A 17501-nucleotide genomic window follows, 5' to 3' on the forward strand; every position below is an offset into this window, starting at 1 on the left:
GAGGAAAGCGCCTTAGCTGTTGTACTCTCTTTCCAGTCCGTGTTTTAACAACTTTTCTTGGTAAAGATAGAACTTCTCATATTTAGGCACTAGAAAAAAATGTTGAAATTCAGTTTGTGTACTTAATTGCTTCAGTGTGGACTTCAGTTATGAGGCCATAATAAAGACTCATCTGTGATCAGTTATAGAGAGAGGCAGAGGTTTGAGCCCAGGCATGGAAGACTGTGAACGTCAAAGTCTTTTGTTTTGTTTTGGGGCCTCACCTGGCAGGGCTTGAGAACTATATAGTAGCAGGGATTGATTCCAAGATTCATGCATGCAAAGCATATAACTGGACCTTTGAGCATCTCCCTGATCCCAGATGTTAGGGTTCCAGATGTCAGGGTTCTTAAGGTAAATGGTAGCAGGTGAGGGCGAGTTAGCTCTTGAGAAATTTGCCAACATCGCACGCAGAAGAGAGTATAGCAGTATTTTTTGTTTGTTTTGGTGGTGGTGGTTTTGTGCATTAACTTTTAATTTATTAAATTTTCTTTTTATAATTTGAGGTAGGGGTTTGGGCCACACTCAGGTATGCACAAAGATTCTTATATAATGCTGGGGATTGATCCTGGGTTGGATGCATACAAGGCAAATGCCTTACTCACTATACTGTCTAGCCCCTGCTTATTAGCTTTAATGTTTGTGAAGATACATGCTGCTCAGTATGCAGTAATGAAAGTGGTGGTTTTGGGGTGACACATTAGGTTTAGGCCCCTACTAGCAAACTGACATGTTTTCTGAAACTACATTTCCTTCTAAAATTTCCTTATTTACAGGAATGCTAAGTTCCCATGGCAATGGAATTGAAAAATGTATAAAGTTGCACAGGAGGGAGGAAGTAACAAAGGAGGCATGCTACAATTTTTAATCAATCAGTTTTCCAACTGGAAATTTTAAAAAAAAGTAGCTTTACTGTGTAAAATTGTCATGTGTAGATTTGTGCCTGGATCTTAGGTTGTAGCACGTGTAAAAGAAGAATTGAGATAGCACAGCGGGTAGGGTGTTTGCCTTGCACGTGGCCGACCCGGGTTCGATTCCCAGCATCCCATATGGTTCCCCAAGCACCGCCAGGAGTAATTCCTGAGTGCAGAGCCAGGAGTAACCCCTGAGCATCGCCGGGTGTGACTCAAAAAGCAAAAACAAAACAAGAATTGGTAAATTATATTTTCTTTTCCTAGGAAATTTCGTGAGAAAAATTTTGCAGCCTGCTTTTCGGTTACTTGCCAGTGAAGATGATGATAGAACTCCAGAGACAACAGGCCATGGATGTTTCCATTTTTCTGAGCTACCAGTTAAGCATGGACTTTCCTTTAGCACAGTCTCCCTAGATCAGGGCAGAGGAGAGGGCGGTACCCTGGATTCAGAGAAGCCGGAGAGGCAGTGGTCGGCTGAGCAAAGTGGCCCGGACCTTTCCTTTTTAGTTGTGAAGAGTGACTCTGGAGAAAAGCATCTTTTTGTTGATCTGGGTAAGTAGCATTTTTTGCTCTCTACTAGACCACCCTTATGTTGCTGGCTGCTATGATTGATCAGCCAGCACCCCGACTTGTCACTGTTGATAGGGTTGTTGCCACCCCTTGAGTCAGTGAAGTCACTAACCGAAGGCCATCATGAGCTTCAGGTTTCCCTGAAGAGATCTGGGAACTCCCTAGATAAGGCCGTCCAGGGCCCCGAGGAGCCGCACTGCTGACCCAGCAGCTCCAGCAGCTCCTAGAGCTTTGATGGCTCAAGGGGCAGGGAGTGAGGTTCAAAGTGTATAGCAGGCCAGGAGTCAGGAAGGGATGTTGCTCTCCTGAGTATCTTTCTAGCATCCTGACAACCGAGGGCTAGGCCTTGGAAGTAAAATAGATAAGCAAGTATATTGGTTTGGGTGTGAACACTTAGGAGAGCTATGAGTAGCAGGGCATTCTTCAGAAGGTTTTTTTAGCAGAATAGTCTCTCCTAGTTGGAGTGGCATGTAATAAACCAGGGAAGGGGCTGGAGAGATAATACATGGGTAGGGCTCAATCCCCGGCATCCCATATGGTCCCCTGAGCATTGTCAGGAATAATCTTGGAGCACAGAGCCAGGAGTAAGCCCTGGTGGTGATGAGTGAACTGAGGTTTACCCCATGTAAAACTCCTGTACTGTATTTCTGCCTCCCCCGCCCCCTGCTTTTTTTTTTCTTCCAACTTTTCTATTTTTTTATTTCTGGTTTGGGGACGATATCTGGCAGTGCTCAAGGCTTACTTCTGGCTCTGAATGCAGGGATCACTCCCTGTAGGGCTTGGGGGACCCTATGTGATACTGGGCATTGCACCAGGTTGGCTGCATGCAAGACAAGTGCCCTATCTGCTGTACTATCATTCTGGCCCCTCAACTTTGCTATTTATTTGGTTTGGGGACCACAACTGGCAGTACTCAGGGCTTACTCCTGGCTCTGTACTCAGGGATCACTCCTGGCAGGCTCTTGGGACCATATGGGGTGCTGAGGATTGAACCCAGGTCAACCACGTGATAAGGCAAACACCCTGCCCACTACTATTGCTTTGGTCCCCAAACCCACTTCTGTTTTTATTTATTATTTTTTTTTAAAGAAATATTTTATTGAACCACCGTGAAAACAAAAAAAATACAACGCTTTCAGGTTTAAGTCACAGTCAAATACTGATTAAACCACCATCCCTTCACCAGTGCACCCGTTCCACCACCAAGAACCCCAATACACCCCCCTCCCACCCCACCCCCCATCTAAGTAGCTAATGATATTCCCATTATTCCCTATATATGTTGAGTACATTTCATATTTCCATACAGAACTCACTATTATTGATTGGAAATTTTCCCCAACAATCAGGCCTGCTGAATAGGCATCATCTAATAATTTCTCTTCATTGGTAAGAGTGAAGACTTTGAGTCCTCACTCAAAGGTTTTGGGTTTCTAATATTTTAGCTCAGATCACAGTCAAAATGGATGGCTGCAAGAATCCGCTCTGGTGCCAAAATGGGTTAGGAGACCTCAGGATCACAGTCAATAGGCGAGGAGGCTCTGCTTCTCGTGCCGCGGCTCTCGGTTCATCTCTGGGCGGAAGGCGCGCCGGGAACACCTCCCCTCCCAGGACCACCTACAGGCTACGTCACTAAAGAAAGTCCTACCTCCTGGTGGAGGGGTCTTAGAGGGTGGCTCTCACCGCGTGGCTGCTGCCGCTGCCGCCATTTTCGCTCAGAAAAATGGGGTGGAGAGGGAAAAAAAATCCCTCCCCGGGCTGCACGAGGTTGTAGCTCAGTTCACAGTCAAAATGCATGGCTCAAGCATCCGCTCTGGTGCCAAAATGGGTTAGGAGACCTCAGGATCACAGTCAATAGGCGCGGAGGCTCTGCTTCTCGCGCTGCGGCTCTCGGTTCATCCCCACTTCTGTTTTTAAAGAAAAGTTTGTTTGTTCCAAAATAGTTTAGTTTGCTGTTTTTGGATATAGCATTGCTCCGTGCCAGTTTCATTTTATGTGTTGCTTTTATTTATAGCTATATATAGAAAATAATCGTATAGCGTATAAGGCAAAAATTTACTATTGGCTTATTATAAGGCTAATCACCAAAAAGATGCACTCATATTTTTATTGATTTTTGTTGCAGGAGTTTATACAAGAAATAGAAACTTTCGACTTTACAAGTCATCAAAAATAGGAAAACAGGCGGCTTTGGAAATTGCTGAAGATAACAAATTTTTTCCTAGGCAACTGAAAAATGTTTCTGATGAAAATCAGTATTTCCTCTCCTCATTGGTCAGCAATGTCAGGTATCAGAATCAAGCCACTGTGTATTCATGCATATTTATGAGGCATTTGAATGATATTGCATAGTTCTAAATGTGAGTATATAAATCATTCCTTAAGGAAAAGCATATTCTTGGAATGAAGACATAGGATAGCAGGTAAGGTGCCTGCCTTGCATGCAGCTGAGCCCAGTTCAGTCTCTGTCGTGCATATGGTCCAGCAAACACCACCAGGAGTGACCCTTGAGTACTATTTGTGTGTGGCCTCAACCCCTACACCCCGGAAGTGAAAGCATTCTTAAGATTATAGGTTAACTGTGCTTTCCCTCAGGGAAAAATAGTAAATTAATTACTTGGTTTGGGGGGCCACACCCAGCAGTGAGCAGGGATTACTCCTGGCTCTGTTCAGAGATAGCTCTTGGCGGGGCTCTGGGATCATGCAGGGAGAGGAGTGAACCTGGCTGTGTGCAAGGCAAGCACCCTATTCGCTGTATTGTCTCCAGCCTCGTAATCATGACTTTCTTTCTGTCCTTTCATTATCATCATCATCATCATCATCATCATCATCATTTTTCAGTAAGAAGCACACAGAAGGATGTGTGCTCAGGGTCCCTTCCCAGTGATGCTGGCCTCCATGGTTTGGACCTGATGGGTCTGGCAAAATGGCTCTGGGTGCCCAGAACCACTTCCATGGTGTTTGGGATATCAGACTCAGGTGCTTGAACACGCCAGGCTTGTGCTCCACTCCTTGGAGCTGCCATTCAATATAGTTAACATACTTTCAAACATTTCTATAGGGATGAGATATTTTTATATTACACTTCGAAATATAATTGCCATTGATATCTCATTTCCTATTATATTTGAAATTTATGTAAACTGCTTCATGCAAAAATATTTTTGAAATCATGTTACCTTTGATCTAACAACATATTATGAGTATTGTCAAATCAATTATGTCCCAATAGTCAGTTATAAAAATTATATTGAATATAAAGTATATACTATTATATAAGTTTGTATACCATGTAGTGCTTGTCAGATTTCCCATTATATTGACACACTTTGTTGTCTGTCTGGTGAACATTTAGGAGCTTATGTTTCAGTCATTAGAAGAGTGAAAGCTCTCTGAACAGAAATATTTACCTCCATTCCTCCTCATCTTTGGCTGGCAAAATTGCAAAATTGATCAGACTAAGTTATCTTGCTAAGTTAACTTCCCTTTGCCTTCCCTTTGTACTGTTTAAGAAGAAATTTCACAGAAGTCAAGTCAATATTTAAAATAATTATTGTAGGGGCTGGAGAGAGTACAGTGGGTAGGGCACTTGTCTTGAACACTTGGGTCTCCTTATTAAACTGAATTTCTTTTGTTGTTTCAGTCAATATAAAGAATAAAGTATATACTTTATTTGTAATCACTATATTTTAATCAGTAATTCCTAGTGATTAAGAATATAATTTACAGTTTAATCCACTTTTACCTTTGTTTTTAACCCCTATCCCTTTAATCTCAGTTTAAAAATCATTTTGTAATATTTACAACACCGTGTTTGGGAAATTTAATTGTATTTTAGTCTATAGCTTCAGTTTTAAGATCCTCTGTATTTCTCTCTAGTTGAGGGCAGTGTTTTATTTTATTTTTATTATTATTTTTTGCTTTTTCGGTCACACCTGGCGATGCACAGGGGTTACTCCTGGCTCTGCACTCAGGAATTACTCCTGGTGGTGCTCGGGGGATGCTGGGAATCGAACCCAGGTTGGCTGCGTGCAAGGCAAACGCCCTACCCAATGTGCTAATTAGCCTACTGTTTAGTTTTGCTATGAATCTTGGTGCTGGGGACTCAACTGAGGGCTGCCTACGTGTTAAACCTGAGTTCTACCTCTGAGCTATATCCCCAGCTGGCTCCGCTCCCCACACCTCTTTTTCACCTGGCTAGGTTGGTGTTTGTATGCAAATAGGGTCTAAACATCTGGGAACAATTAGCTGTTGAATAAATAACGGATCTTACTGTGGAACTATTTGAAATTCAGTTTCCTTTCTGTGGCCATGCTTTTATTCTAATACTTCTAATACGCTATTTTTTGTGCATGTTCTCTTCAGATTCTCAGATACTTTACGAATTCTTACATGTGAGGCATCATGTCAGAATAAACAAAAAGGAGTGGAGTGTTTTAGTGGTGCCAGCACTTCAGGTAATTTAATAAAACAATTTCTTAGGAAAATGGAAGGGTGTAAAACCTAATCTGTTTTGCCTTAGGATCTTTATTTTCTTTTTATTTTCGGGGGCCAACACCCAGCTGTGCTCAGGGCTTACTCCTGGCTCCGTGCTCAAGCATCACTCCTGGTGGGACTTGAGGCACCATATGTGGTGCTTGGGATCAAACCTGGGTTGGCCGTGTGTGGGGCAAGCACCCTACCTACTGCATATCTCTCTGGCCCTGCCTAAGAAACTTAAATTTTTATCTTTGGTTTGAGTTTTGGCCACCTGTCAGTGCTCAGGGATCACTCCTGGAGGACTAAGGGGGATCATATGTGGTGCTGGGGATCAAATCCAGGTTGGCTGCGCGTGCAAGACAAGCATTACCCACTGTTCCATCACTCTGGCCATCCAAAATCTTTAATCTTAAGTAGTCATATCTATTCTTTAAAACCACTGGGTTTTGTATACAAAATAAAAAAAGTATAAAAAAGATACTAAAGCTTTTAATTAATTTTTATTTCATGGTGTTTAAAAGGAAACCAAAAGTAATGTGGTTTATAAAAGATAAGCATATTAAACTAAAAGACTGAAATTTCTTTTTGATCCACTGTCTACAATCAAACATGGTGATCACTTAAAAAATTTCTTTTTTTAAGACTAGAAAAGGGAAAAAAACATTTTTTTTTTCATCCAGCAGAGGTTTTCCAATTATTTCCACTATGGAAGGAAGTTTTCCTCATTCTTTTAACTGGATATGGTTTTTCATGAAATTTTTATGTGATATTTTTATTGTACTAAGCACAGTGCTTTTCCTAAAATTTCATATGTAAACCCTCAAGAAAACATCTTAAGAATATACATATTTTGCTAGCATCACTATAATAGTGAAAGATTTCACTCTAAATGTACCATGAAATGTAGTTGGTCATACATTAACCATTACTCATAGCCATTAACATAAAAACACTTTTTAGAGATAGTCCATTTTATAAGATTACACATGCAAGTAAATTATTTGAAAAACACTGCAAAATTTTTTCACTGATTCACCATTGCTTTGTAGTCTCGGAGTTCCAGAGCTTTAGTTTCATACCTTTATGTGTGTGTGTGTGTGTGTGTGTGTGTGTGTGTGTGTGTGTGTGTGTATGTGTGTGTGTGTGTGTGTGTAGTTGTCCCTACTCCCACCACCAATATTCTCATACCGTTCCACCATCGATAAGAGCATTTTACTTCTTTAGTCCCCCTTCCCCTTTCCTCTGGTAGCCACCAGAATTTTCACAGTGCAGTTGTTTCTTGCCATTTGGTTTGCTTTAGTAATTAGTAGTCAGTATCTAAGTGACTCTCTGGTAACTGTCTTTCACATTCTTATTTCCCTTAGAGCAGTCACCTGAAGTTCCATTCATTTTTTCCCAATAGGCATAATTTTATAATTTTTAGTAGCAGGGTAGTATTCTATTGAATACTGGATAAACCACAGTTGCTTTATCTAGTTGATGGGCACTTAGGTAAATCCTATGTCTTGGCTGTTGTGAATAATGCTGTAATAAACAAAAGGATGGGAATAGACTTTCAAATCAGTGCTTTTATCTTCATTGGATAAATGCCTGACACTGGTGTTAGTGGGTCATATAAAAGTTCCATTTTTATTTTTCCTAAATTTGAATTTTTTTACAAGTCCAATATAGAAAGTGCCCAACTTATGTCTGAAGAAAAACTAGACTCAAATTCTGTGTGCAGTTTGATCAGTTTTTTAAAAGGCATGCATAAGATTTTCTGAAGTTTATTATCTTCTGGTTGAACAGTTATTTCAGGCATTGCTTGTATTTCATTTCTACTTTAATGTTTTTTCCAAAACTTTTCCAATTATGACTGAATATGTTATTGTGAGACTAGATTATCCTGTCATTAAATAGTAAATAACATTAAAATTCTAAACTTTTACAAACTCTGGATACCAGATGTCATTGGCTTGTCAGTGCCGCCCGGCTGGAGACCCAGGAAGGACAACGCCTGCGGGGAGGATGGGTCAGGCCTTGGGGGCCCTCCTGGGAATGTGGACCCCGGGAACCAGGAGGCACCTTGAAAGCTGTTTGAAGGGACCTCTCAGAGGTTTCAGACTTGGGCTGGGGCTTCTGAGGAATAGCTGTTTTATTTGGGAATAGCCAGGGTCGGTTCTACGAGAGCAGTAGGAAACATTGAGGGCGGCCTTGGTTTGTTTCTGTGGTTTGGTGAATAGTCGGGTTTTGTCTGCGTTCAGACAGGATTACAGGGTGGTCTTGTTTGGCTCTTGAGTCATGGGGTCAGAGTGGCCTAATCTGACACTGAAGTTTTGAGAAATATTTTACGATTAACCAGGCACCAGGGCTGAGTTGTGTTGTTGCACCAGCATCAAGGCCTTATTGAGCCAGACTGGTTCCTGGGTAAAAGGCTGCTTTTCTCTGAGGTGGAAGGAAACAAATGATTGGAAATGCTTTTTATAAAAATCCATTAACATTTGGCTTCATTGGGGTATGTACTGATTTGCTCCCCTGTGTGGTAACAAGAATCTAAAGGGCAAATTACCAGAAAAAGAAAGGAAAAGTTGCTGCAGAACCTAAAATTGCACTAAACCAAAATTTTAACTTGGGCTAGAGTGATCGTACAGTGAGTAGGGCGCTTGCTTTGTATGTGGCTGGCCCATGTTTGATTTCTGGCACTGCATTTCATTCCCTGGACCCTCTCAGGAGTGATCCCAGAGTGCAGAGCTAGAAGCAAGCCCTGAGCACCATCAGGTGTAGTGAAAATACAAAACAAAAATTTAAGTCAGAATTTAACTCAACTTTTAACCTAATTTTCCTCTTTTGCAGTGGAAACTATTGAAGGATTTCAGTGTTCACCCTACCCTGAAGTTGATCAATTTGTTCTTTCTTTGGTTACTAAAAATGGCATTAAAGGAGGTAAACATAATCCTTTTCTAATTGTTAGGTAATAGATACATTAGGTTAGGTGATAATACATTAGAAACACTGTTTCCCTTTTAGGAATTCGGCGTTGGAACTACTTTTTCCCAGAAGAATTATTGGTTTATGATATTTATAAATACCGTTGGTGTGAAAACATTGGCAGGGCCCACAAGAGTAATAATATCATGTAAGTAATGTTTATTAACAAGTTTGTGTGCTTAACCAATATTTTAAGTGTTGTAATTTTTATTTTATTTTTATTTATTTTTTTTATCGAATCACCGTGAGAACAATTACAAAGCTTTCGGGTTTAAGTCTCAGTCATACAATAATCAAACATCCATCCCTTCACCAGTGCACATGTTCCACCACCATGAACCCCAGTATACTCCCCAACCCCCTTCCCACCCTGCCTGTGTGGCAGATGGTTTTCACTTTACTCTCTCTTTACTTTGATTACATTCAATTTTTTGACAGAAGACCCATTATTATTATTTAGAATGTTCCCCGAACAATCAGACCTGCCGAAAAGGCATCACTTGATAATTTGTTTTCTCTTGCTGATAATGAAGAGCATATGATGTTTTGGATTTCAGCTGCTGGGTTCCGAGATTGGTTTGTGTGCCTCTAAGATCATGGCCATTCAGGAACGGAGGAGCCGTTTGTGGGTGGCCACTCGGGGTCTCATTTGGGTGGGGAGCAGGGTCGGTTCCAGGGCACCCCCCCCCCCCACCATCTCAAGATTTCCCGAGTGTCCCATCACTGCATGTGCGTACCTCTGTCCAATAGGTGCTGAAAGATGGCGGTCACCATGCTGCTGCTGAGGGGAGAAGGCGGAAGGGACAACACCCTTTCCCCCAGGGCGGCACGGGGCAGTAGCTTAATTCACAGTCCAGGAGCATTTCTGCGAGCAGCCGCTGCGTTCTGAGATTGGTTTGTGTGCCTCTAGGAACATGGCCATTCAGGAGCAGAGGAGCCGTTCATGGGCAGCTGCTCGGGGCCTCATCTGGGCGGGGAGCAGGGCCGGTTCTGGGGCCCACCCCCTCGAGATTTCCCGTGCGCCCCATCACTGCAAGCTCATACTTCTCTCCAATAAGCTCTGAAAGATCAGTGTTGTAATTTTTAAATGAAGTTGAGAATACAAAAATGATTATAATAGGTTTATTTATAATTCAGTTAATATTTTTTTTTCATTTTAAACAAGAAGTTTATTTAAACAACAAGACGCTTGACTTGAAGGGAAAACTATCTAGGATTCATTTCTTTTAGAGTAATTTATCCCTACTTAAAGACAGATTGCCCTACATGTAACAGCTACGTACAAAAAAGTTATAAAATTGTCCTTGGTTTTACGGTGATAAATGAAAAACATTAAAATTCTCCAATCAAACAAAGTATGCAAGAATTTTTACGTTGTTTTTATTTATTTTTTTTTTTTGTTAAACATTGAGAGCAAAATAACTTACTGGAATATAAAGATAAGAGCTGAATGAGCATGCCACTAATGGAGAAAGGGGGATTTTCACAGAACCAATATTTTTTCCCCATCCCGTCTCCATCTGATGTCAATCAAAACATACCATTGGCTATTTAGTTAAAAAATAAATGCAATGCTTGTGCACATACACCAGTTACTTTATGTACAATAAAGGAATGGGGAAGGGGAGAATGACAGAATCGAGAAAACTATACTGTAGTAGTCAGGATGTGGTGGAACCAAATTGCGGTTTTCGAATTTCGAATGTCTTCTTGGTCTGGAGGAGCTGAGTTCTGGAGGAGATAGCGGGCTCCGCTAGTAGACACCCCCTGTCTGCTGCTGGAACAAGTCAATTGTATCTTCGTCCTCCATTTCCAACTGTGCAGGTGTGTCTGTTTCGTTGATTGGCTGCCCATCAAATCGGAATCTGATCTGCCTCATTGACAAACCCTGTCGTTCACAATAGGCTTTCATTAGTTTACTAAGTGGTGTATGCCTCTAAATCTTAAACTGCACCACAGAACCATCCTGACCCGCCACCTTCAAATTAATATGATCGTTGTTCTCGGTCTTGACGCTTTCCTTGGGCTTTTCGTCGGCCATGGCAAACGCCGGAAATCTCAGCGACCGCTTCACAAAAGAGGCACCAGGTCCGCACCGAACGCGCACACAGGCAGCTCCAGGAGCGTAATTCAGTTAGTATTTAGTTTATTGGTTTCGTTTGAATATCTTATTACATTGCTTCTAGCAGAGGTGGATTTATTTAAATTGATAAAATAATCCCTCACTAATATAATCAAGATGAAGTAGAGTTGAAAGGCACCAGGGAAGTGAGAGTCAGGGGACAGGTGAAAGATGAACAGGTTTGTTTGTCCTTCACCTGCTGCCATTGGCTCTTGACACTATATGTGCTCTAAATAAATATTGAGCAGATATGAGCAAGAAGAAACTTGAGTGTGAATCACTGGAGTTGAGGTCATGTTAGCGTGTTGAAGACAAAGCATGCTACGGCAAGAACCAAATGGAATGCTTGTTTCGGATATTAGGCTGTGCTGTAGGAATTTCCCTTGGCCCAAAACATCCTTTGCATGTGGGGGTTCTGGGTTTGATCTCCAGCACTCCAGGGTCCTCTGAGCACTATGGGAGTGGTTCTCGAGGCTCCTGATTGGGGTGGCACTGTCAGGGGTAGCCCCTAACAATACAGTGATTTTAAAAAAAAAAAGGATGAAGTAAAATTATAAACAGAATTTTAAAAATAAAGTAAAAAAAAAGTAAAGGAATAGGAGTTTGAGAGAGTAGTATAGGAAGTAAGGCAACTGCTATGACCCTGGTTTGAATCCCTGACACCATGTGCACATATGGTCCCTTGAACACTGGTAGGAATCACCCCTGAGCACCACTGTGTGTGTCCACTCCCCAGCTCCCCCTAACAAAGGGATTTGTTTAGGGTTGAATAGAAACCCAGTAGTTACCAGTTATGCTGGGAGTTTTGCTTTGATTTCGTTTAGTGTCAAATCTAAATTTGAGAGTTCTAAACATTAAACATATATAGCACATGTATCAGACATAAAAAATTACTATGAATGTTTTTGTTGTAAAGTGGGGAAATATGTTGGGAAGCTATACTTTTTTTTGGTAAAAGAATTCAGTTAAAAAGAACTTAAAGGGGCTGGAGTGATAGCACAGCGGGTAGGGCGTTTGCCTTGCACGCGGCCGACCCGGGTTCGAATCCCAGCATCCCATATGGTCCCCTGAGCACCGCCAGGGGTGATTCCTGAGTGCATGAGCCAGGAGTGACCCCTGTGCATCGCCGGGTGTGACCCAAAAAAAAAAAGCAAAAAAAAAAAAAATAAAAAAAATAAAAAGAACTTAAAAAAAAAAAAAGGGCTGGAGTGATAGCACAGTGGGTAGGATGTTTGTCTTGCACATGGCTGACATGGGTTCGATTCCCAGCATCCCATATGGTCCCCTGAGCACGGCCAGGGGTAATTCCTGAGTACAGAGCCAGGAATGACCCCTGAGCATCGCTGGGTGTGACCCAAAAAGCAAAAAAAAAAAAAAAAAGAACTTCAAAAACTTTGATCAGTACACAAAACTGTAACAAAAAAACAAAGGAAAAGATAAATCACAATCCCTGAACCAGTGAGAACTATGACTTTGGTGCATCTTTTAAAAACATACATATTAAGACATACATAATGTGAATGTACATGTAATTAAAACAAATTTTTTTGTTTGTTTTTGTTTTTTGGGCCACACTCAGAGGTGCTCAGGGCTTACTCCTAGAGTGATCCTGGCGGGGCTCAGGGGATCTACATGCGATGCCAGGGACCAAACCCAGGTCAGCTGCATGCAAGACAATCACCTTAACCCCTGTCCTATCTCTCCAGCCCTGTGTATATACATTTTAAAGACTAAACACTGAAAAGACCACCTGTTATGTATGACCTGTTATGTATGTATGTATGTAAATAAACTTTATGTAAATAAACTTTAGAAGTTGGTTCCGGGGGTAAGGTGCTTATCTTGCACCCAGGTTCAATTTCCAGCTCCTCATTTGGTCTGCTGAGCCCTGCCAGGAGTAATCCCTGAGCACAGCCGGGAGAAAGCCCTGAGCATCTCTCGGGTGTGGTCAAAGAGCAGAAGAACTCAAAAAAATTTCAAAAGTCGACTGAATGTTAAAGTTTCCTGTGGTGTAGCTCCAGTTCCTTCCTCTCCTCTGGTCCTGGGAGAGCGACTGTTGAACTAGATTTGTTTACTCTTTCCCCTTCCTCCACATACATTTATATTCCTAACGCTTTATTTTACATATTTTTTAATCTTTTGAGTTACTTTTTTTTGGCCCACTGTATAGGACTCTTTCATATTACACATGTAGCTATTTTTAAATTTTACATTGTAATATGCATTCTTTGCCATTTACCTATTTAATATTCTACAGTAGACACTGGCATTGATAGAGCTACAACCATACTTGTACATTATTTCGTAGAGTACAATTTTCTGTTCACTAGGAAATATGTACTAGCGTATATACACCTGTCAAAGAATATGCACCTCAATTTTACTAGGCATTTCTCACATAGGCTAATTATAATATTCCCATCAGCAACATTTTGAGACATCTGCTGTTCCATGCACTCCAGATACACCACGAACACTTGACTGTTGGGAAGTTTTAATCATGTACAAAATAATATTTGATTTTCATTGGAATTTCCCTGATTATGAATTAAAGATACGCTTGTTAAACTATACAAATGAGAGACTTTCCCAGTGTTAAGTTTTGCCAGTCATTTAGAGACAAGGCATACAAAGTTCCATGGAAGCAAGGCCCTTGACACCTGGCACAGCCCTCCGGGTCCTTCATAGCTCTCAAGTGCAGTCACTGCCCAGCAGGGTGGCTCCGAGCCCGTAAAATCAGCTTCCTACATAGTTGCTGAGATGTGAGGCACTGCCAAGACGCCAGGCCTCCCCCGGCCAGACAAGTTTATTTCCCACTTGCAGAAACTAGGAATCTGCAAATCTGAATTCTACAGATGTGGATGGATTCTCAGTGAATACCATTGTTCAGAAATTCTCAACCTCCTGAAGTTTTGTGGTTTGTTTTATTTTGGATTGTTGGTTCCTACCTGGCGGCACTCAGGGAGACTTGTGTGGTGCTGTGGTTCAAACCTGGCTCGGCCATTTGCAAGGCAAGCACTCTACCCACCGTTCTCTCTGGCTTGTTTTGAGAATTTGTGTTTTGGTTTTGATGCTAGTGATCAAACCCAGGGTCTGATATGCCTGAAGCCAAGCACTTTACCATGGAGCCCAGCCACCTAATTCACTGTTGAGTGTGTATCCCTCGTCTGCTTACTAGCTTTAAACAGTAAATGTATGTTCTCAAAGCGTAGTACTTTGGATACACGTTTAAGATTAACTATTTTAATCTCATCCAGTTTTGCATGGGGGCCCCCAAGTGGTGCTCAGGTAGCCTGGGGGCTCCTCTGTGCAGTTCAGTGCTAGGGCCCAAGGATGCAGTGCCAGGGGCCAGGAGGCCACCCGGTGCTCTGGAGGCCTCGAGAGCCTCCCTGGCAATGCTCAGGTCATGTGGTGCCAGATACCAAATCCAGGCTGGCATGTGCCCTAACTGCTGAAGTATCTCCCCACCCCTTTGTTTTTTCTTGAATATAATTACTTAAATGGATGTGTCCTGAGCTTGCAGAGCCTCTTAAACTTTGGCATCAGGATGGACATGGACCCCTCAAGTCTCATTCCACATTGATGTTCCTGGTCCATTTTAGCGAAACCAATTAAAACCCAGTTCTGCAAAGATAGGCTGTCACTGAAGCAGATAAAGGGCTACATAGAATTAAAGCCATGAACTGTAAATGAGGTTTGTGGGGCGCATGACAAATGTCAAGTACCAATGTCTCCCTAGAAATACTCAGACATCTGTGATGTCCAGAAGCACGCTAGTGTACAGCAGGGAACTGTAGCAATATTTCTTAGTGTTTATAGAATTGTTAAGGTCTTTTGTACCTTTCAATTTTTTGTTCTGGACTTTGGGCCACATCCCGCAGTGCTCAGGGCTTACTCCTGGCTCTGCTCTCAGTGGACTGTATGGGGTACCAGGCTCTCCAGGTGGGCCATGTACAAGGCAAGCACCCTACCTGTGGCACCATCTCTCGGACCCTTTCTATAACTTTTAAAGTTTGCTTAATTTGGTATATTCTTATTTAGCACTTTGTCTACTTTACCAAAAGTTTGTAATCTTGAATTTTTGATATATGCTTATATTTGAAGTTAAGTCTGCATTTTCTTTAAGGAGGTATAAATAACATTTTTATCTTGCAAGAATTTTTTTAGACTTTACACTTTAAAAAGTTTTGTCTCTTTTAAACTTTTATTACATTTATTATAGTTTTTATGGTTTCTGAACTCATTTGTTCAAAATTCTTTTGCCAGTTCTTTTGTTAGATGGCTGTAAAGATTCCACCGTTCCCTCTAAAGATCAAGTTAGCTATTAACATATGTATAACATTTTGATATTTAATTTCAATCTTAGTTCTGACTTGTATGGTTTTTCCTTGGTTTCCACTGGTTTAGAAATGTTTGTAATATTGTGGTTTGGGTTTCTATTGGCTGTATTTTTATTTTGAAACATTTTATAATCAGTGTATCGTATAAATTGTACAACACAGTTATAAACTTAATTCACATTAAAGCAGCTTATATATTTTATATGTAAATCTAAAGAGCTGCTTCTAAATTATTTCATACTATAAATATCAATTATCAGCTTATAAAACAGCTAATTTTTCATTCAAGACTTCTGTATCTTTACCAGATTTGTGATCTTTGTCTCAGTTACTAAAATGTTTGTCATGATTTACGAGAGAATTTATTTTTGAAATTTTGCCAGTTTTGCATGTTTTGAAGCTCTCTTGATAGTTACAGATGAAGAATTATGCATCTTAGAGATATTTTTGTTAAAATGGTTTTGGACTGCTGTGTATTTCCTCTAACTTTTTTTCCACTTCAAACATATCTCTTGTAGATAGCATAATTTTGTTTTCTATCTCGTCTGGGTATTTATAACAATTTTTTTTTAACATCAGGATTTTGGTTGATCTGAAAAATGAAGTTTGGTATCAAAAATGTCATGACCCTATATGTAAAGCAGAAAACTTCAAATCTAAGTGTGAGTAATTTTTGTATTTATGATAAAGTAAAATATTAGATACTTGTGTATCTTGTATATTGTATGAAATTGCTTTATTGTGTTTCTGATTCAGGTTTTCCAATACCTGCTGAAGTTTCTCTCCTGTTTCTTTTCAAAGAGGTCAGTTTTTCTTATTACTGCTTCGTCCTTTAACAGTATAAATGAGCTGTCAGTGATTCCCACATTGCTGGAGGCAACTGAGGGCTGGACACTTCCCAGGCATGTGCCTCAGACTTAGACCGGGATCCTTCACATTTTTCTTCTGTTTGGGGGTCCCATCCAGGCCAAGAGCACTATCTTAATCTCTGCACTATCTCCTCACCCTTCGGTCATTTTATACCTGCAGTTTGGCACCTCCTGCATACTGGTCCAGAGACTGGCCCCCAATAGCTTTTAACCAGTTTGGCCACTTGGTATCCACAAAGAAATCTAGTGTAGCTGTATCCTGCCCCAGCACATACCTAATATTACGTGAATATTTAACCAAATTCACTGAGACTTTTAAAGAGTGTCATTTAATTTTTCCTTTGTGATGTGCGTACCGAGTACTAATTTTATGTTTCTTTAAATAACGTTTCTTTAAACAACTGTCTGTAGGTAGAACTGTCAAGTTCTACCTACAAATATGCATTTTAAATTTTGTAGGTATTTATCAGACAGCCAAACTGAAATTTTTTTTGCTACTCAGAAACCCCATCTCCTTTGTCACTCCCCTCAAAACTCATTCTTTCCCTCCAATATTCTTGTGCTAGTTGGTAATAATGTACCAGAGGGAGTTTCAAGGGTATCTGAACTACAGTGGCAACAGCATTTGAATTAAACCATTCCCAGAGAGTCTACTAAGGACTTCTAGCACATCCATGTTAATACCTAATGAACTTGTCTTACAAAACGTTAATTCCACATGAGACTGAGTAGACGATAAAAATCATCACATATTCTGAGTACATGCTTTTTTCCTAAAGGAAGAAGACTTTACCACGGAAGCAACTGTGAACAATGAAACTAGGAACCTGAATGAACTATCAATAGGTGCATCTTCTGATGCTGACTGGGATAATGGTGTGGATGAAGCTTATTTTTTGGAAGCTACGGAAGATGTTGAATTAGCTGAGGCTGCAGAAGTCAGTCTTCTCAGTCTTCAGAGTGGAGAGGATGAAATTCCTGATGAGCTAATTATGGAAGCTGTAATGAGTAAAGATGAACTATTACAAGAGTAGCTAATTAACTGGGAAAAAACCCATGTAATATTAATTTATTAAACCATATTTATTGAAAATTGACTTTGGTGTACTTAGTCATCACTTCAGCTTAAATATCTGGAATTTGCTGCCATCTTAACAACAGTACAGTCAAACACATGCTAAACATTGCTCCTAACATTTAA

The 17501-nt window shown here is 40.7% G+C and overlaps 1 protein-coding gene and 1 pseudogene across 1 annotated transcript in view; one reads left to right on the forward strand and one right to left on the reverse strand.

Moving 5' to 3' along the window:
- Positions 1-17397, forward strand: part of PRIMPOL (primase and DNA directed polymerase) — a 35780-nt gene extending 18383 nt beyond the window's left edge. The window contains exons 6-13 of the mRNA XM_004610411.2: positions 1218-1505; positions 3649-3811; positions 5889-5980; positions 8835-8924; positions 9009-9117; positions 16011-16093; positions 16188-16234; positions 17080-17397. Of these exons, the coding sequence (XP_004610468.2) occupies positions 1218-1505; positions 3649-3811; positions 5889-5980; positions 8835-8924; positions 9009-9117; positions 16011-16093; positions 16188-16234; positions 17080-17334 (1127 nt within the window). The 3' untranslated portion in view covers positions 17335-17397. The remainder of the gene's footprint in view (positions 1-1217; positions 1506-3648; positions 3812-5888; positions 5981-8834; positions 8925-9008; positions 9118-16010; positions 16094-16187; positions 16235-17079) is intronic.
- Positions 10353-11083, reverse strand: LOC101539071 (small ubiquitin-related modifier 2-like; annotated as a pseudogene).
- Positions 17398-17501: the final 104 nt, after the last annotated feature.

This window comes from Sorex araneus, chromosome 1 (assembly GCF_027595985.1).
Source record: "Sorex araneus isolate mSorAra2 chromosome 1, mSorAra2.pri, whole genome shotgun sequence".
In the NCBI taxonomy this organism is placed as follows: domain Eukaryota; kingdom Metazoa; phylum Chordata; class Mammalia; order Eulipotyphla; family Soricidae; genus Sorex; species Sorex araneus.